Source organism: Typha angustifolia, chromosome 5 (assembly GCF_048772165.1).
Source record: "Typha angustifolia cultivar Huaian chromosome 5, ASM4877216v1, whole genome shotgun sequence".
Lineage (NCBI taxonomy): Eukaryota > Viridiplantae > Streptophyta > Magnoliopsida > Poales > Typhaceae > Typha > Typha angustifolia.
In genome coordinates, this window is record NC_133243.1 from 7,670,272 (window position 1) to 7,696,057 (window position 25,786).

Here is a 25,786-nt window from a genome sequence, read left to right on the forward strand (position 1 = left end):
TAGTTGTTTCTTATAGAAGGCTGGCCAGTTCTTTTTCCAGTAGTGATTGAATCTTTTACTACCCTGAAAGATTACCAATGAAATCTACAAGGGAAATTGCATGCATGTCAGAAACAAAGGAATAGAACAGCACATTTCTCTCAAAAAAAAAAGAGAGAAAAAGAACAGCACAAGTGGTCACACAGACATTAATGTCTGCTGATAATAAGATGTTTGCTCTGTGTGGTCAGCATTGCTATGAACCACACCAATTCATGGTCATCTGATACTAAAAAGGTTTTCATACTGGCACCGCAACTGCGAGGACAGGAGGACGGCCGCCAGATGGTCCCTCTTACATCCCTCTTGATGTCCATGCCGCCTGCGGTCCTGATGCGTCATGTGACCGACAACATATTGCCGGTTGACGCCGTCCTCCGAGCACTGTGTTTACTCAAAGGTACGTTACTGCATTCTGAAGAAAAGGGAGTTAATTGAGGTCCTATGAACTGAATGTCCTCATCAGTCTTTGCTGGCCTAGGAGACCAAGTTGCATGAATTTTTATGGACTAATGCATTACAAAATCCATTGCACAAGAACCCTAAATCTACATGTGTTTCATAAACTTATAGCCTCTCATTGTGACTCTAATCCTTATCTTAAAGACTATTGGAGATAACTTTTCATAACCTCTATTTGTTCCAGAACTGCACAGAGAGCAGCTTTCAGATCCAAACCAAGATACACATATCTACAGTTGAGTGTGCTCAATTGTTGGTAATCGTACTAACAGTTTAAAGCCACATCTCCATGACCATTCTGGTCCTCAAGTAACACTCTTATCTCTTATGCCATGTTTGTGGCCTCCTTTGCTGCTACTGTTGTTGCTGTTGTTATTACTGCAAGTGAATTCAGATGAGTCCAGACAGACAAGGGAAGAACAGGCTTTAAGGCAGCATCCAAGTTCAACGGCCAGAGGGGAGAGACAACTAAAAAACTGATGCTCTTCATGTCTTAGGATCAAATCAAATTTGCCAATGCAATTAAATTTAGCAGAGGTTGAGGACCACTGGATCTTGCAGTGGTCCAAATGCATAGATTTTTATTAGTGTTCACAGATTGGTCAACCACACTGCCATATATTTATCTGGTGGTTGTGGATCTGACCTCATCCAATAGTGCTCAGATCTGTCCATTAATTCTTATACAGTTTGATACAACTTCAACTATAACTATACATACATATATAAGCAAAGTAACTAGAGTTGTGGTAACTTTTAGTAGTGTATTTTAGACTATTTTTTGATTCATTTGAGAAGTACACACACACAGAGAGAGAGAGAAAGAGTTATGAATCATGGTGATATTTAGAACATCACATGGATTCTTGGATTCATATTGCATTAGATGGAATCCAACAACTTGAACAAAAATAATAATAATAAAAACAAGAATAATTAAGAATTATATATAAGATGGTTGGCTGCATATCTCTTTCACGTTACTGTTAGTGTATTGTTTCTAACGCACGTCACGAGATAAAGTTTTTCACCACCTTAAATAAAGACATCTAGTACGATTCTCGAATCTATTTTATATGATAGTATTTTATATGGCCATTTGGACATAGTAGCGTTGACTCCAAGTAAAAATCCTCTCATTTCCTTCATCGAGAAGTCAAACCTCAAAACTATAGGATGCTTATTATTATTATTATTTCTCAAATAATTGTACTAAGCTATCCACTTAATAAAATAGTACTCCTTTTGTGGACCTCTCCATAAATTATAGAAGAGTACTCGCCTTAACTACTGGGTTCACTACGGCAATAATTTTGTATATCTCCCCTCTCCCCCCTGAGAAGAGGACAATAACTTTGGTTAATGTTACCAAACTATACGGATGCAATGGAATCCATCCAACTTCTTCTTGTTTTTTATGAAGCAAAAATTATTTATATCTCTTTTAACTTTGTAAGATATACTGACATATTGAGATATGATTTTTTTACTATCAATTAGTTTTTCTCGGTGGTCGAGGTCTATCAGCTTATAACGTGGGTCGATTATGATTTAAGTTTATTACAAGAATTAGTTCAAATATATGAAATAAGTCAATGCACTCAGAATATTAATGAGCAAACGGTGGCTTCTCCTCGGTCTAAGATTGTTTTCATCTTAATCATAGTGAGAAAATGGGATAAAGATAGGAGGGTAAGAGTATATATATTTTTTTCTCATAAAGTAAATTACTTTGAACAAATCTAAAATAAATAAAGTAACTCTAGATTAGAGTAGGCTTAAAGACCAAATAATTGAATGCTTGGTGGAAGAAAAAATAAATTAATCCTAAATATATCTACTAAAAAAATAGTGTTATATTTCATTTCCTGTGTTCTCGTAAATAAATCTATTGAGTAGAATATTCTAATATATATGATAGAAAATTTGCACATAATTTTGTTTGACACCTTATATTTTTATTAGCTCAAATTGAGTATTATATTTGAAAGATGTTCTATTTCTAAAATGACTAAATGTGCTTAGTATGATTTAATTGAAGTTACTTTCATAATTTTTTAATATAATTAATTTAATTAGAAATTTAGTTAAGTTTAACTAACAGATCTAATAATAGAATATTTTTAGTACGTATTTTTAAAACGACTACGATTATCATTTAAATCAAATAGTCTTATAAAAAAAACCCTAATGAAGTATCATCTTTGGCTCATTAATTCTCTCAGAGAGAGAGAGAGAGAGAGAGAGAGAGGTACCTAGCAAGCCACTAGTTCATCAAATTGCAGTAAATTTCTCACTACCTTCACTTTTCCGATTCACCCCCTCACAAATTAACAATTATCTATAAACACAACCCCACAAATATCACCTTTTGCAAATAGCCCCCTCTTTTTGGACCCACTTGCTAATTTGATATTTCCCCAACCTCCCATTTGTGACATCTTAGTAGTACTTAAATTTGGAGCTCAACCCATTAGGCGTGAGGCATATGAATCAGGCTGTAATATATATATATATATATTCGAAGCTTGATTCTATATGTGTGTCCATATTTAGTTATACTGTTCCCAAAATTAGAGTTAGATAGAGATCAGTCGGTATTTAGTTGATGAAAAGCAGGATAAAAATGGACGAAGTGAATTCAAAATTGAGTTCCTCTCTGCCTTTTCAAAATTATCTAACTTACGTATAATAGTTTTTTTTTGATATATATTTGCCCTCTATTTATATTTATTTTTTTAATCTTTGAGATATATTTATAGCCTTTAAATTAAAAAAAAAACTCGTAGAAATAATAGATCTAAAAATATATTTTATTCTTGTAATATTAAAATTTACAAATATGCACAATTGTAGGAGGATTAAGTGTGCCGCTTTTAACTTTTTGCCAAACTACAAAAAGAGTAAGTAATATATTATTTTACTTTATTTTATTTAACAAGTGTTCCTCCAGAAACTTTCACTCTATATATATATAGAAGAGAGATGGAGTCAACATAAGAGTTTTTGACCAAACTAGCCTTTTCTATTTTTTTTTTACTAAAATAAATTATCCCTTAAATTTATTACTAAATAAAATATATTTCACTTTAGTCCTAATAAAAATACGGACACGATCAACATTTTATTTTCTAGGTTTGTCTAGTCCTAAAATATTAAATTAATCAGTGTTATATATATATATATATATATATATAAAGCTCATTAACTTAGACTTTTAATGGTTAAGGTAAAAATATGCCTAATTAATCAGTGTTTTAATATCGATCTATTTCGAATATATATAATATAATGCGTCTAGTTTTGGTCAAAAAGTCTCAACATGCATGCATGTGGAGGTCGTAAGACCATCACCCATCTCTCCACATCCAGTGCTCTGTCATGTCTCGCTATGTCACATGGGATGTGATGCCCACCACAAAAGGCAACCTCCCTCAAATCCACTGTTCCAATTCCAATTGGAACAGCAAGTAGAATTCATCACATGTTAAGCACCCCATCGAGTCGGTTTATTCCTCCGACACCGTTGGTTTTTCTAGGACTAAAACTTAATTACTATATATTTTTATCTTCGTCATGTTAGATAATAACTGTTAGCATCTCCCGTGGAGACACAGATAGATCTGCTTGCTAACTAGTACCAACCCGAGAGACCCGCCTCACATGCCAGCCATAAATATGGGCCTCGGGCCCATGGGATAGGGGCCCATGGTCCATGCCCCCGTCACGTGGACGTGCTCTCCCGGGATGACACGTGGCGGACTCCACGTAGGACGGCCGTCCCGGTCCAGCACGTGGCAAGACTGGGGAGCTTTCGTGAGGGTGGGCGTAAATTTCGGGTATGCGGCCAAATCTCGAGCTTGTTATTGTAATGATTGTGATAATAATGAGCTCTCCAACTAAATCTCTCCAATTAAAAGGAGATAAGTAAATAAATATAAATAATGTTTTTTTTCTTAAAAAAAAATGATAATCTTATTAAACCTTATATATGTAAATATATTTTGTTGGGGATATTAAAAAACAATGGTGGTGTGTCGAGATTATGCTGGCTAGTTGAGAGGTCGCCAGATGACAAGACAAGGCTCAGGACGACCGGAGGTGGTGGGTTTCTCAGACACAAGGGGGACAAGGCATCTTTGGGGTCTGCTGTAAAATGCTTTTAATAGCAGAGAGGCTTTTGAAGCAGTTAAAAGGCTTTCTCTGGTGGATAAATAAAGAGGCTGTAAATATGAAAGGACACGTGGCAGGAGGAGGGAGCCTAGGGGGTGTGGTGAGCACATAGAGTCCATGGGCTGCGTCAATTGGGCCTCGAGTGGGCCCATGGTAAGAAAGTAAGGGGGACATGTAGGACCTACTCTTTCTTTCTCTCTCTATTTCTCTCTGGCTAGGCAGCTATCTTAGCTAGCTTACCTTTCTCAGACTTTCTACCTCCCTGCTAATCCTTCTCTCGCTATAAAGCCCCCCACTTCCTCTCCCTTTCTGTCTCTCTCACCTACAACTCGCTTTATTTTTTATTTTTAATTTCCCTTTCCTTTCCTTTCCTTCCCTTCCCTTCCCTTCCCTTCCCTTTCTTTCCTCGTCTTCAAACCCATCCCCAGAGCTAGAGTCGAATAAAGATGTCTAGCAGAAGGTCGAGGATCAGTGAAGAGGAGATCAATGAGCTCGTCTCCAAGCTGCAGTCGCTTCTTCCGGAAGCCAGGCGCAGAGGCAACAACAGGGTTAGAATCTAACAACACACTTGTATCCAATCCAAAAGGAAAAAAGAAATATAAATATAAACATAAATTGCTACATTTTAGTGATAACTTGCATTGTGAAGTTTTGATATGATGTAGCATTGTTACAGGCTTCAGCGACGAAGCTGCTCAAGGAGACGTGCAGCTACATCAAGAGCCTCCACCGCGAGGTCGACGACCTCAGCGACCGCCTCTCAGATCTAATGGCCGGCATGGACAACGACAGCGCCCAGGCCGAGATCATCCGTAGCCTGCTCCAGTCCTAAATAAGCTTTTATTATTAGGACTTAAAAAGAACTACTTCGCATTAGTATTAGGACTCTCTCTCTCTCGATCTTTGTACATCTTGTTTCTTTGTGGTCTCTGGCTTGAGTTGTTTACTCTAAGACAACCGACCAACCACTGCTAGAAAATATCATGTATTAATCCATCTTTTACTTGGTTCCCAGTTACATATTATATTATAAATTAAATCATCTACTATGGTTTTCTACTATCCTTTCTTTAATCCATACGCATATGAAAGGGGTTGTTCAGAGGAAAAAAAAAAATAACTGCCAATAACTATTTATTATTATTGTTATTATTATTATTATTTTATTCTCTTGCCTGGTCCTCGCGGTCCACCACCGCCCGCCTTTGCCTTCTCGTGCGTTCCTACGTTCTGCTGCTCCCGCAGGAGTCAGGAGCCGCTTTTTAAGCGATAATACTCCGGCCAATAGGCTTCCGGGATCGCGTTGTCCCGCGGCACAGCGGAAGCAGGACGGGAAAAGTAGCCGCAGTGATCACGACAGGCCAGCGTGCTGGGGCCCACTGATCCAACGGCTGGTCCTTTCACGGACACAAATTGCGTTTACGGTCCCTACACGTGTCCACTTTTAATCAGAGTCCCACTCGAGTAAGTTCAACCGACGGTTACGAAGAAAACCCTTGAGGAAAGGAAAAAAAAAAAAGAAGACCAAGGAAAAAATAGAAAACCTCGAAATTGGTCTTGACATGTGTGCCCCTAGAACTATATAAAGGCTATACCGCAACAAAAAGGCTAATCCTGTATATAAACAGATAAGGGTACAAAGGGGAAAAGAGAGGGAAGAAAGAGCGCCTGATGAGAAAAAGGCTGCAGACTTTTTCATTCTTTGCGCGCGAGACCTGCACGGAAATCGCAGAGATATGTCGGGTTAGGTTCGATCATAAAAGCATGTGAGGTCATAAATGTAAATTCCCACTGATCGGGACGACACGATACGATACGATGCTTTCTAGTTTCTAGAAGGAATCATGCAGAGATCACAGCGTAAAGACTCGAAAACGAGGTGCGATCAAATCGAAATCCAGATCTCATCAATGAATCCAAAAGATAACGAAATAATAGTGGGGGGGAAAAGAAAAGGAGAGAATAATTAATTGAATGTCACCTACTCTGCTATTCCTTCATCGGGACGACGATCCGATCGCAGACCTATTGCCGAGCGGCGACGATCGAAGCGCTGATCGCGAACAGGAGAGCGATCCGAGACCGAGACGGAGACGATCCCAATCCGGCTGCCTCGAGCTCACCCCCTCGGCAATCTCCTCGCCTATCCGCGTCTCCTCCTTCCGAATCCTTAGCACCTGGCTGTGGACCGGCGGCCCGCACTTCACCTCTTCCGCCTTCTCCGAACCCCTGACCTCCCTCCCTTCCTCCTTCGAGATCGCCGCCATGGCTCTGAGCAGGCGGGGGAGCGAGCGATCCGATCCTTCGATACGGAGGAGGGAGCGTAGTAACGGAGCCGCTCAGTTCCCCTTATAAAGTTCGGCGCATGGGGAGACACGTGTAAATAGACGATACGATCACTGGGAAGCGAGTGGTGCCTTGGAAGCGACGTGGACGGTGGATCGGATGGTAGAGAGGTGGACGGTTTTTGGGAGCGGTGGGTGCGGGAGGTCGTTAAGGAGGCGTTGGCGTTACGGATTTCCTTTTCCACGTGGCCAAATCAGATGTCGCCGGGTTCACTGCGTAGGTGGTGAGTTATTGCCACGTCATTGTTATCATAAGTCCTTATAAGTTTGCGTTTCGTACTCACCGTTCTCGTTTTCATCTTCAACCTGAATAGTAAATCAGCAATACAAAAAGAGAGAGAGAGAAAGGGTAACTCGACACGTCATAGCACACCTGTTCAAGAAGACATTTCTCGAGACTAGTCAGCAATTGATGCTACGTTACAAACATTTATTTCAGAGGAGACATAGTGCAATAGGGTTATAATCGTTTTTATGGGGAGTTATTATGTGCATTATTCACCGAATAATTCTAAAGCTTTTGACTAAATTGGCCCTCCAAAACTTTTTAAGCTCATTATAAGCTTATAAATTTTTATTTTATAATTCATTTCAAGTTCTTTCAAAAAAGAGAAAAAGAAAAAAAAAAGGATTTTTACTTATATAAATGTTCGAATCCGTGACCTCGTGGGTGGGTACACTTTATTTTTACTCAGGAATATAAATTTAGGCTTTTTATATCTCCAAAAGGATTATCAATGATCAGAGCCGCCCACATCAAATTCCCCGCCCTTTACACCGTCCACGTTCCAAGAGTCCAAAGTCGCAGACGTGAATCTCGAGGCTCCCCCTAGAGATCTGCGCAAAGAGCGTCCGTTTCCTCGTTCCACCGTCGAGCCGGATCTCCGCATAAAATAATCTTCTATGCTTCGTCGTATACGTCCGTCGGATCAAAACCTAACGGCAGATCTCTATTCTCGCAGATAAGTTTATATGAGTTGATTCGTCTTTATTTCTGACCTGGAGCTTTTACAACCTGGCACGCATCACGAGGCCATCAAGACTAATATTAACAACACCGAGATCAAATAAAGGGAAAGCTCAAAGCTCCTCTCTGTTATCTCCCGTATTAATACCTTCGATTAATTTCTCTTTTATTTTCGCTTATTCTTTTCTTCATGAATCCAACGCTCGATCTCGCATCGATCGTTGCTCGTGGATGCACGGGATTGTGATCAAGATTTGGTTCTCTTCCCCATTGCTAATCCATTTTAGGTTTCAAGCTTTCGCTCCGCTTCTTCAATCCAGTGGATTTCTTCATCGATTTGGTGCGGACTTAGCGATCCCTTCTCCGTCATAGGTACGCTTTCTCTTTGGTTTAATTAGATTTCGTCGTTTCCTTTTTCTACTTGTTTTGGGTTTGGTAGCTGGAATCCTACAGTCGTGTTTAGAGAGGTTTCCGTACACTTTGTGTCATTTGTAGTATAATTCGTAGGATGATTTATGTATTTCGTGCTTATTGGCAGATAATCGATGAATAATTTCTGAAATTTAGGAATTTATACTAGTGAAAAGTTGGATAAATGGGGGATTTAGATGACGAGCCCAATACATTAAACGAGGAGGAGAAGCGCCCTGAGTGCCAGATTCGTTCTTCTTTGGATCTTATATCAGAATATGATAGGGTTGATAACAATATGGAGAGAGCCAATTCTTTGAACCTTAATTCGTTACCAGGCACTACTACAGAGAATAAAGATGATACGTTGGAGCAAAATCACACAGATTTTGCGAATGAAGGTGATTCCAAAGATGTAGATGAGAGTGAAGCACATACTAATGGTAAAGAGCACATTGATGGTGATGGTGTCGGGAATGAAGACAGTGATAGTGCTGCCACTGTTAAGAAGGATGATGCTGTGGAGGTATGTGAGAATGAAGAGTGCAATGATTCCGATGATTCCATGAAGGTTTCCGAGAATGCAGGGCAGCACAATGATGGTGTTGTTGTTTCTGAGAAAGATAACTCCTTGGATGTTGCCAACAATGAAGAGCATGTTAATACTGGTGCTATCATCAAGAGAGATGATCCCTTGGAGGCACCTTGTGGTCCTCTCGTTACAGTTGCGACTTTCCAGAATAATTCAGACAAGAAGGTTATTGATGTTCTTGCTAAGACCAGCGCAGTAAGGTCACCCATCCCCCGATCATCAAACTATCATGGGGTTACTAGGTGCGTGCGGATGGAAAGCTTATCTTCTATTTTGCTATTTTTGGTTGTTTCTGTTTAACCATCATGTGACAATTGAAGAGAATACATGGATAGTAAAGTTGTAATATTGTGAAATATACAGGCATAGATGGAGTGGAAAATTTGAAGCCCATTTGTGGGACAACTCTTGTAGAGTAGAAGGACGGAGACGTAAGGGGAAGCAAGGTAAGCATGTCTCTTTATATTGTTTTGTCAATTAATAAACATCTACATTTTTCCTTTTTGTTATGATGGGAATTGTTAATAAACTAAGAAGCAATCATCTCGACAATTTTTGAACAAATATGGTTTAATATTAGGCTTTCTTGCAATCTTCATTATACATCTCTTGATTCTTTCCATCACTATATGCATCTCTATACCAAGTCAAACTCTTCTCCATAATGTCGATGTTCAGTGGTAGATTTTTTATCCTATGTTTTGATTTTCCATCTTTGATGTTAGTTCCAGGTTATTTTAGTCGAGAGTTAGTCTATGAGCATTTGGTTGGAAATTTGAGGAATCATAAAGGACTTAGGTGTTTAACATATTAGAGTTATTAATTGCTTATTCGAGTTTAAATATAAATTTTTGATCTTAATTGAGTTTAACTAAAAAAATTATATTTTGTTTGAAATATGATGGTCTAAATTAATTAGTAGTCTGTTGGTATAAGAAAACATTTCAACTGATTAGGATTGTTTAATTAACTGGTCCTTTATATGGCCAAGGAGAAACTTTGCAAATTTTTAATGGATATCTTTTGTGAATTATGTAATTTCTACCTAAAGTAGATTTCTGATTTATTTTGAAGTACTGCTCAGCCACGGTTGAAGACTACTACTACACAGCCTTAAGCTAATGGACAGCAGAAGCATTAATTACCTTTTTCTTTACATTGACTTCCCAATAGTAAGTCTTACATTTAATCTACCCAAGTGAGAAATGCATTGTGAAAGCTAGATTGACCAGTAGAAGTACATCATGTTTTTGCTTTTGCTACTTTGAGAATGTAAGTTGATCATTTTGTCAAGGTACTTTTTAATCATTGATCTTTTGCTACAGGGCATAACTATGCATCTTATGGCTATTATAGTTAAATTGTTTTTTTTTAAAAAAAATTTCTAGTTCTCTATCAATTTCTCTGTGTTGCCACTAATGGTTCTTTTTACACTGGTGCTTTCCAATGGCGGTGCTTCAGTTTATTTAGGTAAGAGCCATCTCATGAGTTGTTTCGATCAAAATCTGAGTTTGGAAGGTACTCCAACTCAACTTTTACATGATTAATTGGGACTTTTCAGGAAGTTATGATACAGAGGAAAAAGCTGCAAAGGCCTATGATCTTGCAGCTCTTAAATACTGGGGTACCAGCACCAAATTGAATTTTCCTGTGAGATCACTGTTATTTGCTTACTTACCCTATTCGTAATCAATCATCTTTGAAGTAGGGTATACTTGTTATTTTAACTTGGGGACTTTATAGGTTTCAGAATATGAAAAGGAATTGAAGGATGTGAAAGACATGACTCGAGAAGAATGTGTTACATATCTGAGAAGGTAATATAACAGAGGTAAGATTGATATGTTTTGGTGACAATCCAAACATCTATTGACTATGATTGTTTTATTTTATCTTCGCTGGCAGGAGGAGTAGTTGCTTCTCAAGAGGGGCTTCTATGTATAGAGGAGTTACAAGGTAATATATTCCTGTCTCATTTGTTACATACTACACTATTTTCTTTACTCTGCAGCAATCATTAGACCTCAACTAAAACTGTCTTCATGATAGAAGGCAGAAAGATGGGAGGTGGCAAGCTCGTATAGGTCGGGTTGCTGGGACGAGGGATATCTACCTTGGAACATTCAGTAAGTTAATATTTCTTCAATGCTGTTCTTCCACATAATTGAAATAGCAATAATCTTGCTTCATATTTGTGAAATGCTCGTCACCCACCAGAGACAGAGGAAGAAGCAGCAGAGGCATACGACATTGCTGCTATTGAGCTGCGCGGCCAAAATGCTGTGACTAACTTTGACATCAGCAACTATATCGATAAAGCAACCAAACCAATAGAAGAAGCAGGATAAAACCATCTCTAGAGCAGCTTTTCATGGAATCTGGAACTAAAGAAACTTATCTTTGGTGTTAGAATGCTTTGAAGATGGTGGAATGTTTTGGGCTTGTCCGAGCTTTGTGCAGATGAGACAAAGAGTCAGTGGCAATCAACCTCTATTTCCGCTGCATGTTGTGATTTTTTTTTTTATTTCTTTTCCATTTCAGCCCTACAGGTTGTCATAGTTTAGGGACGAGATTACTGCTGACTAACAGAGGATTCGGAACAGATAGAGGGCTCCAACTGGAACTGCCCATTTGTAAACATCTACACGATGAATTTAGATAGCCAAAACGAAAGGCCAGTAGATAAAACAACACCTGCAGCTTGTTGTTGCCTTGCATATGAACTCAACTGAACTGTGCTTTCTCATGATGGACAATTTCGGCTACGGTTGATGTCAATTTTGATCATCTTTGTTGTTAATTAAAATATTTCCAGCTAAATCTTAGTGCAGCCAACTATTCTGATCCTTGTGTAATAGCATGATGCTCGTCTATATGCTTTCACTGTGATGTTTAAAATTAGTCACTCAGACACGGTTGGATATTTTGTTTATACTCTTAGATTTGTTATCATCTCCAGCTGCCTCAAACAACTCTTAGGTGTTGTGAATCGCGATGATTGGATTTGGACGTATTTGCTTTTTGGCTTTTCTGCAGACACTGTTCCCATATAAGCAGTTGTTGGAATAAATTTCTAAGATTTGTCTCGTCCGATCTGTACAACCTTTTTGTTTCTTTTTGTTTGGTCTTCTTCAAGACAAATGAGATAAAATAAACATCGATTCCAAATTTCAAGAACAGTTTTACCTTTAAAGTTTAGATTGAAGCCTAGTTTCTTGTGCCTCGCTATGTAATTCACCACAACCGACGAGGGAAACAAAAACAGATGGTCTCGTCGTTGCGTCCTGCTCTTTCCCAAGTCTCTACCATGTTTCAAACCCTCCTGAAACATAAGCAGGTTTCCATACACCACTTTGTTTTTCCAACTTTTATTTTCTCATAAGTGGATAGTAAATATTCAAAGCGGCTAAGCAAGGCACTGAAACGAACCTACTAAAGTGAATTGCTGGTAGTAAGAGCAGTGCCAATTGACAGCTTTTAAAATAGAAGCAGAAGAGAAAGAAAGAAATTAGAAAGTCCTTAAAAAATGATGTTTTGCATCCATTTTAGCATCCATAAAACGGTAAGCCGTGAGACATTATGCGGGCTGCGGCACAGGCATATTTCCCATGGACAAGTAAAAGAGACCAATGAAGACAAGAGAATCTGTAGCAACGCAAGGATTGATACAAATTAGCAGTGTTAACCACAGACATGAATTTTTTTTCCCTGTAAAGTGTGGCTTTCACCAATCCTAATACAATCATCTATCCAAGAAAGAAAAGGAAAAAAAAAAGTATGGAAATGACGTAATCATTAGTGGAAAATTAATTTGATGCAAGAAATGGTACAACATTCTGAGGAGCTGTAAGCTGTAAGCCTTTAATGAGGTTGAGAAGAAAAAAGATGGTAGCAATGGGCTCACATCGTGGAGCAGGATATTCTTTTGAGTAAATGGGGGTTATATGTAGAATCCACCAGTTGTGAAGAAATTTACATTTACTGGTGGAGGCAGATATGGTGAACATCAGTAAGTCAATCAACGTTATCCAATCTGTCAGAAATTCTTGTGGAGTCAGTTGTGTGATTTTCTCCCATCAGAATACTGAATTTCTCCTGCAGCCTTAGTCTGTTTTCCGCCCACCAATTCTCCGCTTGCTTTTCACTGAAACGTTTGCGACTGCAAATAAGTTGAGTGGAATAAGTAATTACAAAGTTTATAAAGGCATCAACCATTGGCTAGACAATAAAAGAGCTACTTGAAGACATCATAAGTAGCTTCTACCTTGGTATTGCCATAAGAGGAAGTGCGAAGGTTAAAGACGATGTTAAAACCAAGTAACCAACTATGTTTGATTGAACATTGTTATTAAGACATCATAACTGGCTGACGGATGTATATGAAGGCTTATGAGTTACATTCTAGAAAAGTAATTCTTTAAATGTTAAAAGAAAAAAAGAACATCAAGTTGTAAAGAAAAGAACTAAAAACCCTCAAGTATCTGATTTGAAAAAAGAATTTCGGTGAGAAGATCGGAAAGAGAAAAGGCTGATCATAGGAGAGGAGAAATAGAGTTTTATGTCCCTTCAAACAATTCATCTTATAGATAATCCAACTAGTGCTTTCCTTCTTTATTAGAAGGCTTTAAAGATTAGCAACTAAAACCTTAATACATTGTAATAGACCAACAATATTTGTCATGCCTTAATATGCCACTTTGCATGTGTGCCCTACACATGCACGTGGATAGATGATAGTGCTTTCCTTCTCTATTAGAAACCAAAGAATTAGAAATTAAAACCCTAAGCTATTAGATAATGGACCAATCATGTATATCATTCCTACATGCCACATCATGTGCAACCCTATATACTGTATGTGGACAGATGAGAGAAAAGAGGACGCACAACCACTCTGCATTGCACCAAAATAGCTAATTAGAGAAAGGGATTAATTGGGCTGGACAAGGTTTGAATTCCTAATCTCTAAAAAATTTGCATTCATACAAAATTAGATAACCATTTGATTCAAAAGCTTTCCCTGTTAGGTAATGGACCACCTCCGCCCATTTGCGTCTATTCCGCAAGCAAATATTAAGAAATAAGAAACACAATTGAATGTCTGATATGTTATCCATCCCATAAGCACATTTATATAAGCTATAGAAAAGAATCATAGTACTCATTGTTTATACTTTCAAAGTAAAACAACTGATATATGTTTATACTTTCAAAGTAAAACAACTAATATATGTTTAAACTTTCAAAGTAAAACAACTGATATATGTTTAAACTTTCAAAGTAAAATAACTGATATATGTTATAAACTTTCAAAGTAAAACAACTGATATATGTTTTAAATCTTTCAAAGTAAAACAACTGATATATGTTTTAAACTTTCAAAGTAAAACAACTGATATGCATATATTCTTCTGAGCAATAAAGCATCTGGAACCCACCAAGTGTCATATAAATAGCAAAGTAGCATTCATGTATATGCCGTCACAATGTTGTATCCCGTAGTATATAGTGAAAAAAAAGGTGAAGCAAGGTAATCTGACATAAGATTGATGACCACCATACCTAAAGCGGATTCGTTTAAGATATTTACCACCTGTTGGCAAGGACGACACAGTGATGTAAACTCCTGGTTCAACATGTTCCACCCATTCTATCTCCTCTGCTGATGTCCTGTTCACATTGAAAGGCAATTGATGCGCTGAGTCACCATTAGGATCAGGTAACTCAGATACATGCAAGTTGCTTGTACGATTCTCAGAGAAGGGATTCCCTAGAGAGCTAGATATGTTGCTACCATAATTGTTGCTGACTGTATATCCCTCAGGAACTCTTTCAGCCATACCTTTCAGCTGGAAATTTTAACATAATTTGGCATCAAGATAGTTATCAGTGCACAAATTAACAGTGAAAAGTATTCCAAATGAGAAATTTTGGTGCAGTCTTGACAAATGATCATATAAAGATAAAAAGCAAAACAGTTTGAATTAATATTGTTGAATGCAAAGAACCAAATAGCTTAATTGCATATATTACCATTTTCTAGGGAATTAAATCAACAATGGACAAGTAAAATGACATCAAGATAACAAGAAGTAGAACTCTTTAACTATCTAAACTTTTGACGGGAAAGGAGACCTTACACACTGTTCATCAGACAATATCTGTCTGTTCTGCCCATAAATCTTAAAACAACTTCCCTTTAATCATTGTTTTATTTCTCATGCTTGTCCATATAGGCAATTTTAGTTTGTCAAACACCATTTTAATATCAAGCACAAGTTCATAAGCAATATAATAATTATGATGGACTAATAAATTGCCAAAATGACTTGTTGATAATGATTACATAGCCAACACTTTATATTATTAAAAATTAATTTAAATCTCTATAAAATGGTAATCGAGTTACCACATAACTAATTTGTATGACGTACAAATAGCAGAATGTATATTTTTCTTCAACCTGAACTGTTGTTCAGAAAGATTAATAAAGTGATTTTACAAAGATATTAAACTTAAGGTACAAACTGAGTTGCTGCCACATCCTTTTAATCTGATTTCATACAGAACTTTCTTCTTCTGATTTGTTTTTCCACCCTTGTTACTCTTTGCTTAGTATCCTACTTATCTATCACACTCTTGACCTACTGTCCTCGTATATGCCTTTCTTCTATTCTGCTCTTTTAGGTTAAAGCCATAAACCTGCTCGGATGTGACAGAAAAAATATTTATTTGATATCACTAAGTCAGATAAATATTTGCAACCATAATCCATAAATTGATAACAACAGGAGATTATATGCCTCCTCCTGCATATGATATGTCACCACTTAGGTCTCGAGAAGAGGAACATAGTGGTTTTACTCCCTCCTACTCATCCAAATTAGTTTATATGAACCATGGGACTAGATAACCCTGATCTTCCAATCCCTCAGTAATGTGAGTAAAACTATCTGAATAGAAATTTGCAGCTAATTATTTGACCTTCGATACACATTGGTTACTCAAACTTGTCAGCAATGAAAGGTTTCTGAATTCTTTTTCTACTTCCTCAACATATTGCTACTTTAGTTCTGAAATTTCCGAGCTTCAGATTTCTAAATGAAAGTAAACCCTGTTTATTTACATATATGAATCCAACAACATGCACTTTATAATCTAATACGGCTAAAAGGGCATTGCAAGCAAGAACTTTCTGCAGTTATATATAAAAGAGGATCAATAATTACTTGAAATTTGTGCACATAAAAAAACAGCTTAAGGCAACAAATCATATTTGATGCAGAAAGTATGTTAAGTTGGGGAAAGTTTACCTGAGCAGTAAGAGACTTGATTACTTCCTTTGCAGCCTTGCATTTTGCAGTTTCTTCACCTGCCTTGCTTGTGGCTTCTCTTAACTGTTCAGAAGTTCTACCTAATTCCTCTTCGAGAAGTTCGGATTTGCGTGTTAGCTGCTCCACCTATAAAACATAGCCCAGTCACTGGAACGCTTAGAGATCTATCTTTTCACTTAAAATGGCTATAGAGTGACAACAAAAATGACTGATAAGTTAATGCCGATTGGATATTTACAGAAAAGAAATCATAAATCTGATTTGCATTTGTAAAAACTTTAGCAGAGATAGCCAACCTTCTAATTAGTCATCAGAGCATCATGAGAGATATGAAGATTATAATGTTTAGAGATATAAAAAATAGAATCATATACGTCTAACAAAAACAAATGCCTTAAAAGAGCACACGATGACATTCTAAAATTTTCAAGATCCCTCACAGTAATGATACAGGTACCTGCAACTGTAATGTAGCAACTTCTTGGGCAAGATTCTCATTTGTTTGCTTCGAGTCATCTAGTAAAACTTCAGGATATGTAGGACCAATTATAGCTGATTTGTTTGTTGAATGAGGTGGGCTTGGCCTACATGACACAGGAGATGTTGACCGAGAAGCTACTCTTGAGGCTGGAACGGAAGCTGAAAATATTTTCTTCGAAGACCCATAAAGGTTAGAAGAGTTTGATGGATTGGAATTTCCCCACTGATATAGGCTTGGAGGAATCCGGCCATTATTCTTCCTTGATTGTCTGTTTTCACCTTTAGAGGAATCAGCAGAGGAAAGTCTACAGAGCTGTGCCTGCAATCTAGGATCTGCAACATCTTTCTCAGCCTGTTCATTTGGCACTTGATTTATACTTCCACTTTGAAGCTTTGGAAGCCGGGGAACTATTCCATTTCCTATGGCCTTCTTAAGTTTTGTATAACATTCATCACATACACGGTATGGCTTATTTATATTTGGTGCCAATGACGCTTTCACAGATTTTCTACTGCTGCATGCTTTGCAAAAGACTAAACCACAGTTATAACAATTATGACGCTTTCTTCTAAAACCCAATGGTAGTCGACAACCAGAACATATGGATTGATCAGCACTAGATACCCACTTATGGAGACAAATGACAGCAGTGAAGCTTGAGCCACAAACAATGCCCTTTACTTGCTTATCTTTTAAAGCTTCAACAAATGTAGGAGTGTTTCGGTCATCATTGTCACCATGACCTAAACGACCATTTGCTCCCTTGCCCCAGGTATAGACTTCAGTTTTCGAAGTCAAAACTGCAATATGATAAGAACCACAAGCTACTTCTTCAATGAAACTGTTGGAAATCCTTCCTTCAACACAGGTAGGGAGCTTACCATCAGCCTCTGGATTACCAAGCTGTCCAAAAACGGTACTACCCATTGTATATACATGCCCAGAAGTTGACAAAGCAATTGTAATGTCATTTCCGCAAGCTACCTGAGAAAAACTTGGCTCAGAAAGTGATGCTACACATGCTGGGACCAGTTTGGGTTCTCTATCACCATGTCCAAGTCGACCTTTATCCCCATCTCCCCAAGTGAACAGTTTGCCAGATGAAGTACCAGAATCAAGGGATTTGTCTATGATCTCTGCAATTGCAGCGGTGTGCCAAACACCACAAGCTGCTCGCACAGTACGCATTCCTTTCAGAGCTTCTACTTCTCTTGGTATGTTTGTGCTTCTACGATCTCCATGACCTAAAGCACCAAATATTCCATCACCAAATGTGAACAATTGACCTGATGACATGACAACAGCTGTATGCCAAGGGCCACAAGAAACCGATGAGACATGCAAGCCTTCAATCTGGCCATCTACCTTCTTAGGTATCCAGTGGCTAGTCTCACTCTCATGCCCAAGAAGGCCAGAATTGTGAGCACCATCACCCCACGTGTAGAGATCCCCAGACAAAGTCACAGCACAGGTATGAAATTCTCCACAGGCCACAGTCTCAATATTCATCCCACTTAAAGCATTAATGAGCTTTGGGTGGGAAACATCAGCCTCAACTCCGTGACCAAGCCTTCCCCCGTTCTCTTCACCCCAACTGAATGCCTCCCCTTGTTTTGTAACTAAAATTGCATGCCTACTCCCACAAGCTATATTGTGCACGTCCAATACAACTGCTGAGTCCAGTGCTTTTGGCAAAGATGCATCAATCTTGGAGGCTGATGAATTTCCAACTCTATGCGAACCACCACCAAGAATGCCATCACCTACCCCTTCTCCCCAAATGAAAACATCACCTAATGCGTCAAAGTCTTCATGAAATGATCCATGGCTAGAGGAGCTCACTGCACTTGATAAGCTAACTCTAATATTGTCAACTGCAGAACTCCGTTCATTGGAGTTGTCAGCACCTCCACATGGTAATGAGTTTACAGAATTACTTACTGTATCTGAATTAAATGAATTCTTGGATGGTGCAGTATACAGAATCACATCAGAGAACAAATTTCCAAATCCACTAATTGGATGGCTCTCGTATTGATTGTGGACTTGCTGCGCATCTCCAGAATCCTATAAAAGTAAAGCAAGCTCCTAACAGCTCAATTGGTGTAAGTGATAAATATGAAATTTTACAAATATGTCACAGTTTTCCAACCTTATGGAAGACATCGCTACCACAGATAGGTGTTGTCAATGCACAGCTTTTTTGAGTGGGGGCATTTGGACTATCAGATGATATTCTGTCACCTTTTGGTTCTATTCTCCATTTCCGATAATTTCCACGTGAAATCAATGCTTTTAAACCCACAAACCAGACCTCGGCTTCATCCTTGTCTTTGCATATCTGTTACATATTATCTAATAAGGGCTACGCATTCTAAAATTAAGAAAAGTCTTAATCTTGCATTGAAGCATGCTCTGAATACATATATCTTATCAGCAAGATAAATGCCAAAATAAAAGATAAGAGAAGACATGCAGGACCACTAAATAATAAGGTTTGCAAGGGACAAGGAACATATACAACATCTTACCAGATCTAATGACCTGTCACTGTATATAAGAGAAAATGACTGATATTCTTTATCAGGCCTTGGATATCGTTGAAATATAACCTGGCAAGAGAAAAAGAAAATAGAAACATAAGACCATTTTCTAGTTCAGTTTAAGATCTCCAATACTAGGCCTAAGAGAAATTGTTGAAAGAACTGGAAAACCTCATCAAAGAATCTTACATATTTAAGTACCAAAATCACATACAAAATCATCTAGCATAAGGGAATAAGAAGAAAATGAAAAGGCAGAAATCTTTGTCAACAACAACTATTAGAAGATTGCGGAATCAAATTTATTCGGCAATGTAGAAAAAGGAGGAATTGAAAATAAGCAACTGAATATGTAATAAATATTATACACCCTTGTGTAAGTAAAGATGCAATAACACATCTCTAGAAAATGGCTGAAGATTACATATGTTGAAATGAATTTTTCACATCAAACAAAAGGAATAAAAAATACAACAAGTATATAAACTTACGGTACGCTGTCCAGGTATTATTTTCGAAACCTGATTAAGTTTAAGCTGCTTCTCATCTTTTCCAGAATACCAAATCAGAACAGACTCATCCTAGAAATTAAACAGGAAACCCATCAGATATTTGGTACTAAAGAAGGATGTCTAATATGTATATGGTACTGCACTTCGATAAACTTATGTTTACAACAGAATAAGATGATATTATCACCATCAATTTAGCCTTCCAATTAATCTGGGTTTGGCCAATAAAGAAAAAGATAAACAAGGATTACAAGAAAGAGACTACAAACATGAAAAGGATAAAGCTTTGACTTACATTTGAAAGCCTAAATGGACAAAATTTTGGCTTTCCTCTACGCCCATATTTCAATAGATATGCCCCTTTCTTCAGGGCCGTTATTGCCTGGAAATTCAGAAGAGAGGTGGATATCATACACATGGAAAGACTGGCTTATTCTGGTATTTTAAATCACTGACATTCCTTATCATCTCGAAAGCAAGAAATAAAAAGATGAAAAATATGCTGCAGCACAAATAGCTTCATCGATAAAACATCAGAAAACCAAAGAACAGAATAGACACACACCATCCATATACAGCATTTCAATTAGTCACTTATAATTCAACAAAGACTGTTGGGGAGAACTTTAATGTGCAGAAACTTATAGAAAACATGTGAAGAAAAGCAAGTAGTGGCTTAGTGCATCAACAGCCATGGGCTAGACCATTTTGTATGATGCCTACAACCAACAAGAATTTATTTTGTTCATTTTGCTATTCTTTTTCACAGACAAACCAAAGCACGAATTGGCTTCTATTTCAGGTGAAACCAGACATTCTGAAAATGGGCCAACTGCATGCTAATCTGTATCTTTAGAAGCATGTAGGAAATTATATAGGACTTGAGATTGCTAGTCTTATATAATTCGTCCGTGCTTAAAAAGAATAATCTCACGATAACAGGTGAGTAGGTGACCTGAACTGGGTCCTACTCAGTCCAGAGAATAAAGAGTGACAAATCATTGCATAATACCTGTTCGATATCCCTCTCGACAGGACCATTCCTTAAAGGATCTGCCATCCAGGTTCCACAGTCAAGTACTGCATGTGTATAGAGCCAAACTCATCTGAAAGATACCAAGAATGGTTCCCACAGCAAGAAAAGATTTGATCCTGCCCCATAAACGAACTCACAGCGAGCAATCTCCAGAGCGCAAGGATCAAGATTACTCATTTATCCCATCACAGGACGAGAAAAACCATAGACAGATGAAAGCTTCTGGCTCGAAATCTTCGTCTCCGGATTCGTGACAAAAAATACAAGAAGGTGATCACGCAAGCAACACTCCACCGTATTTCGTCCTCTTCTCATGGAATCAGCTCCAGAGAGATCCGAAACAGCTCGAACGCGTCGACGAAACCCTAGAACCTCTTAATCCTTCTCGCAACTCCCAAATACCGCAGCATAGCTCAGAATCCAAACCTGGACCACCAAGATACCGGCAATGCCGAGGGAGAAGACTAGAGATGGCTCACGAACGAGGGGAATGTGCCCTAATACCGGGCCACTTCGTTCGAATCTGGGGCCGTCCGGCTCCGCTCGACGAGGGGAATGCGATCGCCGCGACGCCCAGGGGAGAGACGGCGTGGTTATGAACGAGACACCGGGTTTTCCGCCGCCGAGGAGGGGATGGTTGGATCGAGAGATGCGCCCCAAACAAATAGGAGGAGGAGGAGAAAGCGACACAACTAATACGAAGGGACACGGTGTTCCCGGCTCTCGCGTTGGCTAACGTGCGCCACTTTCTCTCTCCTCTCTCTTCCTCCCCCCTCTCTCTCTCTCTCTAGCTCCCGCGCTCTCCACCTCATACGTGACACGTCAGCATACGAACGTAGTATTTGGACGGACGAGAACAATGATACGGAGAGAGAGAGAGAGAGAGAGAGAGAGAGAGAGAGCGAGAAAGTATAAATGGATAATGAATCGTATTTATTTACTTAAATTATGTGGAAAATAAATAAACGATAATTTGGTTGAGATCCTCGTACAGATAACCTCAACTTATAACTCGAGAACCCAATTAATTATAATTCGAACAATCTAAATAACTCATGAGCTCATGTAACATTTTTAATAGACGGATCAAACTCATTAAAAGAAAAGGCCAAGATTTTCCTCCTGTTATCTTATTAATTCACTCTTCTGTATAATTATCATATTGTTGAGATCCAATTAAGCCTCACTCAGGAAAGCTATTCAAGCCATTGCTCTTCTTTGTTTGATAAATGACACTGAGAGGAGGAAAGGTGGTGACTATTGGAAGAACAAACCCTTTCCAATGCAAGGATGGTTAAAAGAGAAAAGAAAATGGTACTCAAGATGTTAGCACGCATCAACAAACAAGATAGCCAAAACCATATACTTTGTACATCTTCCTAACACAAAACGGGGTTCGATCTTGCAACTAATACATGAAAGTCGAGAAACAGATCATACCAACTCGAACATTATACAAGTATGACAAGAATATCATTAGCTGAAACCTGACAAGCATCACTAGCAGAGCTACTCTACGAAACTGGATAGTAGGCGAAAACACAAGATTGAAATCGTCACAGACTACTGGAGAGTTCTTCGTTGCACCGATCCATATGGTTCTTCGTCATCGTGAAGTCTGAACAACTGTCAAGATGATTAGAATCTTAACAACGAATCACACACAGAGGGAAAGCTGCAATCGCATGAGTTGGGCTTGTTTAACCACATCTTAGGTTTCAATACGGTGGAGAAATTTCAATGACATAATACTTACATAATATATCGTTAAGATGGAAGCTCACCTAATGGAGGAAAAGAAAGAGGGTTTAGTATCGGTAACCCTCATCAAAGATTGTATGACTTTCACCCGGGGTTCTGGATTCTCTATCAGCTCTTGCTTTCCTTTCAGCCTCTACCTCTTCCAAGATTGAACGTCTGTTGATCCCAGGATTCGTTAGATTTCTAGCCTGCAATAGAGGCACAACAGTTTTGTTCAAAAAGTAAATACAAGACATGAAGCTGATAAAGAGACCTAAAACCAAGCAGAAAATTATTTAAAAGCTTCACCCCCTTAGTCCTTTTACAGTTAACAAATCAGTTTTCGAAAGCCACAAAGAAGAACATAGAGAGGAAGGAAACAAATGCTTAAAAAGAAAAGAGAGCGCATATCTTTCCGACACATTCTTCAGATTCAATCTGCCTCAAGAGAACTTGTCCAGTGCGTAAAACTTACACTACAGGCAGGAAGAGTTTATGAATATTCTGACTAGAGACAATAGCAAGCGTAACATTTAGGCAAGAAAGGTCATTAAGAATAACAGAATGTACAAGTTCACAAATATGTTTCAACATAAGATGGATCACAGGATTTGCAATCATACAGAGCAATCAATCTTGCTACTGTGATACAAGATGTCAGTGCCAAAGTTGTTTCACATCATTTTGACAGATAACCTAGGATAGGAATGATGACAACTCAATGCTTAGTCTTGAGAAACATTCTCAAGAGATGTGTAAATTAGCACAGATTCTTCATCTGACAAAACAATCATTACTGCTCCATGATTTGGTTTACTAAGTACATGAGGGAGAGTGCCAATGTTATGTCTCAAGAACATACATACCTTGCTTACGAGCTTTGCAAGTGCCTCTCTTCCATTTTCTTGTATATATTTCTCTGCAGCTTGCAGTACATCCTCAGGCTTACCAAACATGTCTTTCTTTCGTGGTACATACCAAATGTTTACTATTTCCTGGTTCACAAACAGTGGCCTCACAAAATTCTGATAAACATATGCAGCACCGTTGAAGTAGGGTAAAACCAACCAACAATTGAAAATCAGCTTTGCGTAAGACCAGAAAGGAAGCCTGGAACATGTATCATACATAATTAAGTTGAACTCCAACATTGCATCAAGCAGAATCCTATAAGTAACACAGTCCCTATTCCCACTTCGAGAGCCATAGAAGAAGCAAAATTCATCAATAATAGTCACCATAAACATAAGAACAGTTATGCCCTCATATGCTCTGAAGCTTTTCCGACTACAGGTAGGTATCATTACAAAAGTATCAGTTCAATCTGAGCAAAAAAGAACAGAAGAAACAGATGAGCACAGAGAGGAAAAGAAAGTTTCTGAAGCAGGTGGAGAAGCACCTTATGTTGAAGTGTCAATCTTAAAGTGTCAGCAAAGAAGTACAAGGGAAGGAGACAAGATTGAAGATTGCAGAATTTCTGAAGCAAGTGGTCAAAATCTGACATATCCCATAAATAAAAAATAACACAAGGGTTATGTGGTGTATAGACTGTATATGCTATGCATCTAATGTTGCAACTAGGAGAGATTTCAATTAGAACTGCCTTCCGCTGGTCTAATATATTTCATATAATAAATCGTATAGGGGAGATAGGCAGCTAACACATATTTGTATCAATAATAATACTCAGTAAAATAAAGTATTAGCCCCAAAAATGAGAATGTGCACCAGAGGAGAAATACGATGTATCTATAGCTAATGGAAAAGAACTATAACATGATTTACCATTCAATTATTGTTGCAAAAGTGAGCTCAAACAATGTGAGAAATGAGTATAGCACCCAATAAGTGAGCCATTGCTGATCATCCACAGGAGATTTTGTTTCTATAGCTTGAATTGAAGCATACCTGCCAAAAGTAACACGCAGTAGCAGATGACCTACAAAAGCAAAGTTCCAAGCATCTTATGAAGACAACATGAGCAGTACTTACAGTGGATAAACAAGAGTAACCAATGGCCTGCAAATAAAGGAATTGCAAAGTTAGTTAGATATACAAGAAAATCACCACCTGCATCTGCAGTAATATTTCTATGTAAGTGATCAGTCAAATATTTCCACCTCATGAATAAAATATAACAGAATTCTACATAGCAAACCAAGCAACAAATAATAATTCAAATTTGATTCCCGACTCTTTACCATCTATCTATCTGGAATAAGGACTCCAAATTATGATCTGACGATTATTATGTAATTTGAGAAAACTAACATGCTGATTAAAAAAAAAAGAGGCCAATGAAGTGTACCCAGCAACATTCACATCAAACAGTTCAACATTGAGAAAAAGAGAAAGATCTCCGATGGTCATGAACAAGGAAAGGGGTCTAGAAATTTACTACTAACATGAAGCAAGTTTAGTAAGCAAGCAAGTAAAAGAGATCGAACCCACAAGTTATAACACAGTCGGATCTGAATCACAGAAACAAGTCGTTACATGCAACCAGATAAAGCAAAAATCGAAGCTTTTTCTTCTTTCTAGTGATTTAGAGCACATTACCCAGCAAGAACATCGAAATTCTTCGCCACAACTGAGATGAAAGATCCGGAGCCCATCCCCTTCTTCTTTGATCTCTACCTTGTTTCTCTTCTCGCTTTAATTTGAAAATCTCAGAGAAAGTATAGAGCCGTCAAAAACCCCTCTTTTTTCTCGAGCAGGACAGCAGGAGTGCGAGTGATGTTGCTTTGATACTTGCCAATCATGGAGTAGGTCAATTGGACCCGAATCCGAAGCGAGGACGACCGAGACTGACCCAAAAATCCGAGTCCGAGGACGACCGAGACTGACCCATCCCTCTTTGATCTTAAATACTTCCATATATCTTTTCTTTCCAAAGAAAGCCAATAATCGAATGCAAATCTTATTCTTTTTTTATCAAATTTAGGAACTTTTTATTATTTTCTTGTTCGAATACAATGTATATTTTTAATTAAATCACTATTTGAATATTTTGAGAAATTTATTAAAAATAACTGATATTTTGTCTTTACTACTATTCCTACTCGATAGTATAAATATTTAATATTCGACTTTTATATTTTTACTTTAATACCTCAAAAGTACCGCCCATCTTTTAACCTAACAATAGTTT

The 25,786-nt window shown here is 38.0% G+C and overlaps 4 protein-coding genes and 1 long non-coding RNA gene across 14 annotated transcripts; 2 read left to right on the forward strand and 3 right to left on the reverse strand.

Annotated features, from left to right (window-relative positions):
- The first annotated feature begins 4,906 nt into the window (after positions 1 to 4,906).
- LOC140760067 (transcription factor ILI4-like) lies at positions 4,907 to 5,711 on the forward strand. The gene is made up of 2 exons (XM_073096863.1): positions 4,907 to 5,222; positions 5,351 to 5,711. Exons 1-2 carry the CDS (start codon positions 5,121 to 5,123, stop codon positions 5,504 to 5,506), a joined length of 258 nt encoding a protein of 85 aa, XP_072952964.1. The 5' UTR covers positions 4,907 to 5,120; the 3' UTR covers positions 5,507 to 5,711.
- Positions 5,712 to 5,857: 146 nt separating this feature from the next.
- LOC140760068 (uncharacterized) lies at positions 5,858 to 6,799 on the reverse strand. 2 transcript variants are annotated; one of them, XR_012104331.1, is made up of 3 exons: positions 6,660 to 6,799; positions 6,219 to 6,389; positions 5,858 to 6,102 (listed from the first exon to the last, which is right to left on the reverse strand). It is a non-coding gene; the product is annotated as an uncharacterized lncRNA (long non-coding RNA). The 2 variants fall into 2 exon arrangements; XR_012104330.1 differs by lacking the exon at positions 5,858 to 6,102 and having other exon boundaries at positions 6,208 to 6,389.
- A 304-nt stretch (positions 6,800 to 7,103) lies between these two features.
- LOC140760066 (uncharacterized) lies at positions 7,104 to 11,835 on the forward strand. 5 transcript variants are annotated; one of them, XR_012104329.1, is made up of 11 exons: positions 7,104 to 7,243; positions 7,982 to 8,358; positions 8,525 to 9,231; positions 9,353 to 9,435; positions 10,451 to 10,459; positions 10,551 to 10,639; positions 10,733 to 10,806; positions 10,895 to 10,945; positions 11,039 to 11,115; positions 11,207 to 11,461; positions 11,531 to 11,835. XR_012104329.1 is itself a non-coding variant. In XM_073096859.1 (10 exons), the coding sequence occupies exons 3-10, from the start codon at positions 8,582 to 8,584 to the stop codon at positions 11,335 to 11,337; spliced, it is 1,164 nt and encodes a 387-aa protein (XP_072952960.1). In that variant the 5' UTR covers positions 7,104 to 7,243; positions 7,982 to 8,358; positions 8,525 to 8,581; the 3' UTR covers positions 11,338 to 11,835. The 5 variants fall into 5 exon arrangements, 4 of the variants coding, with proteins under 4 accessions (XP_072952960.1, XP_072952962.1, XP_072952961.1 ...); XM_073096859.1 differs by having other exon boundaries at positions 11,207 to 11,835; XM_073096861.1 differs by having other exon boundaries at positions 11,042 to 11,115; positions 11,207 to 11,835.
- An 802-nt stretch (positions 11,836 to 12,637) lies between these two features.
- Positions 12,638 to 21,652, reverse strand: LOC140760148 (PH, RCC1 and FYVE domains-containing protein 1-like). 2 transcript variants are annotated; one of them, XM_073096982.1, is made up of 9 exons: positions 20,872 to 21,652; positions 20,155 to 20,241; positions 19,839 to 19,928; positions 19,336 to 19,416; positions 18,957 to 19,145; positions 16,781 to 18,871; positions 16,303 to 16,449; positions 14,552 to 14,838; positions 12,638 to 13,133 (listed from the first exon to the last, which is right to left on the reverse strand). In XM_073096982.1, exons 1-9 carry the CDS (start codon positions 20,917 to 20,919, stop codon positions 13,004 to 13,006), a joined length of 3,150 nt encoding a protein of 1,049 aa, XP_072953083.1. In that variant the 5' UTR covers positions 20,920 to 21,652; the 3' UTR covers positions 12,638 to 13,003. The 2 variants fall into 2 exon arrangements, with proteins under 2 accessions (XP_072953083.1, XP_072953082.1); XM_073096981.1 differs by having other exon boundaries at positions 12,638 to 13,148; positions 20,872 to 21,651.
- Positions 21,653 to 22,244: 592 nt separating this feature from the next.
- Positions 22,245 to 25,373, reverse strand: LOC140760140 (HVA22-like protein a). 4 transcript variants are annotated; one of them, XR_012104338.1, is made up of 6 exons: positions 25,195 to 25,373; positions 24,628 to 24,654; positions 24,421 to 24,543; positions 23,502 to 23,745; positions 22,652 to 22,844; positions 22,245 to 22,570 (listed from the first exon to the last, which is right to left on the reverse strand). XR_012104338.1 is itself a non-coding variant. In XM_073096972.1 (6 exons), the coding sequence occupies exons 1-5, from the start codon at positions 25,248 to 25,250 to the stop codon at positions 22,704 to 22,706; spliced, it is 591 nt and encodes a 196-aa protein (XP_072953073.1). In that variant the 5' UTR covers positions 25,251 to 25,373; the 3' UTR covers positions 22,245 to 22,570; positions 22,680 to 22,703. The 4 variants fall into 4 exon arrangements, 3 of the variants coding, with proteins under 3 accessions (XP_072953073.1, XP_072953072.1, XP_072953071.1); XM_073096972.1 differs by having other exon boundaries at positions 22,680 to 22,844; XM_073096971.1 differs by having other exon boundaries at positions 22,245 to 22,513; positions 22,680 to 22,844; positions 25,195 to 25,371.
- Between the last annotated feature and the right edge of the window lie 413 nt (positions 25,374 to 25,786).

What these genes read in the sequence shown, in the direction of transcription:
- LOC140760067 (XM_073096863.1), top strand. Translation starts at nt 5,121, where the DNA reads ATGTCTAGCAGAAGGTCGAGGATCAGTGAAGAGGAGATCAATGAGCTC. An exon ending in GGCGCAGAGGCAACAACAGG is followed by an intron (nt 5,223 to 5,350) that starts GTTAGAATCTAA and finishes GCATTGTTACAG; the next exon opens with GCTTCAGCGACGAAGCTGCT.
- LOC140760066 (XM_073096859.1), top strand. Translation starts at nt 8,582, where the DNA reads ATGGGGGATTTAGATGACGAGCCCAATACATTAAACGAGGAGGAGAAG. An exon ending in AACTATCATGGGGTTACTAG is followed by an intron (nt 9,232 to 9,352) that starts GTGCGTGCGGAT and finishes TGAAATATACAG; the next exon opens with GCATAGATGGAGTGGAAAAT. An exon ending in TATCTACCTTGGAACATTCA is followed by an intron (nt 11,116 to 11,206) that starts GTAAGTTAATAT and finishes GTCACCCACCAG; the next exon opens with AGACAGAGGAAGAAGCAGCA.
- LOC140760140 (XM_073096972.1), bottom strand. Translation starts at nt 25,250, where the DNA reads ATGGGCTCCGGATCTTTCATCTCAGTTGTGGCGAAGAATTTCGATGTT. An exon ending in GTTACTCTTGTTTATCCACT is followed by an intron (nt 24,544 to 24,627) that starts GTAAGTACTGCT and finishes TACTTTTGGCAG; the next exon opens with GTATGCTTCAATTCAAGCTA. An exon ending in TTGCAAAGCTCGTAAGCAAG is followed by an intron (nt 22,845 to 23,501) that starts GTATGTATGTTC and finishes CCTCTATTGCAG; the next exon opens with GCTAGAAATCTAACGAATCC.
- LOC140760148 (XM_073096981.1), bottom strand. Translation starts at nt 20,919, where the DNA reads ATGGCAGATCCTTTAAGGAATGGTCCTGTCGAGAGGGATATCGAACAG. An exon ending in GTGACAGGTCATTAGATCTG is followed by an intron (nt 19,146 to 19,335) that starts GTAAGATGTTGT and finishes AATATGTAACAG; the next exon opens with ATATGCAAAGACAAGGATGA. An exon ending in TCAAGTCTCTTACTGCTCAG is followed by an intron (nt 14,839 to 16,302) that starts GTAAACTTTCCC and finishes TAAAATTTCCAG; the next exon opens with CTGAAAGGTATGGCTGAAAG.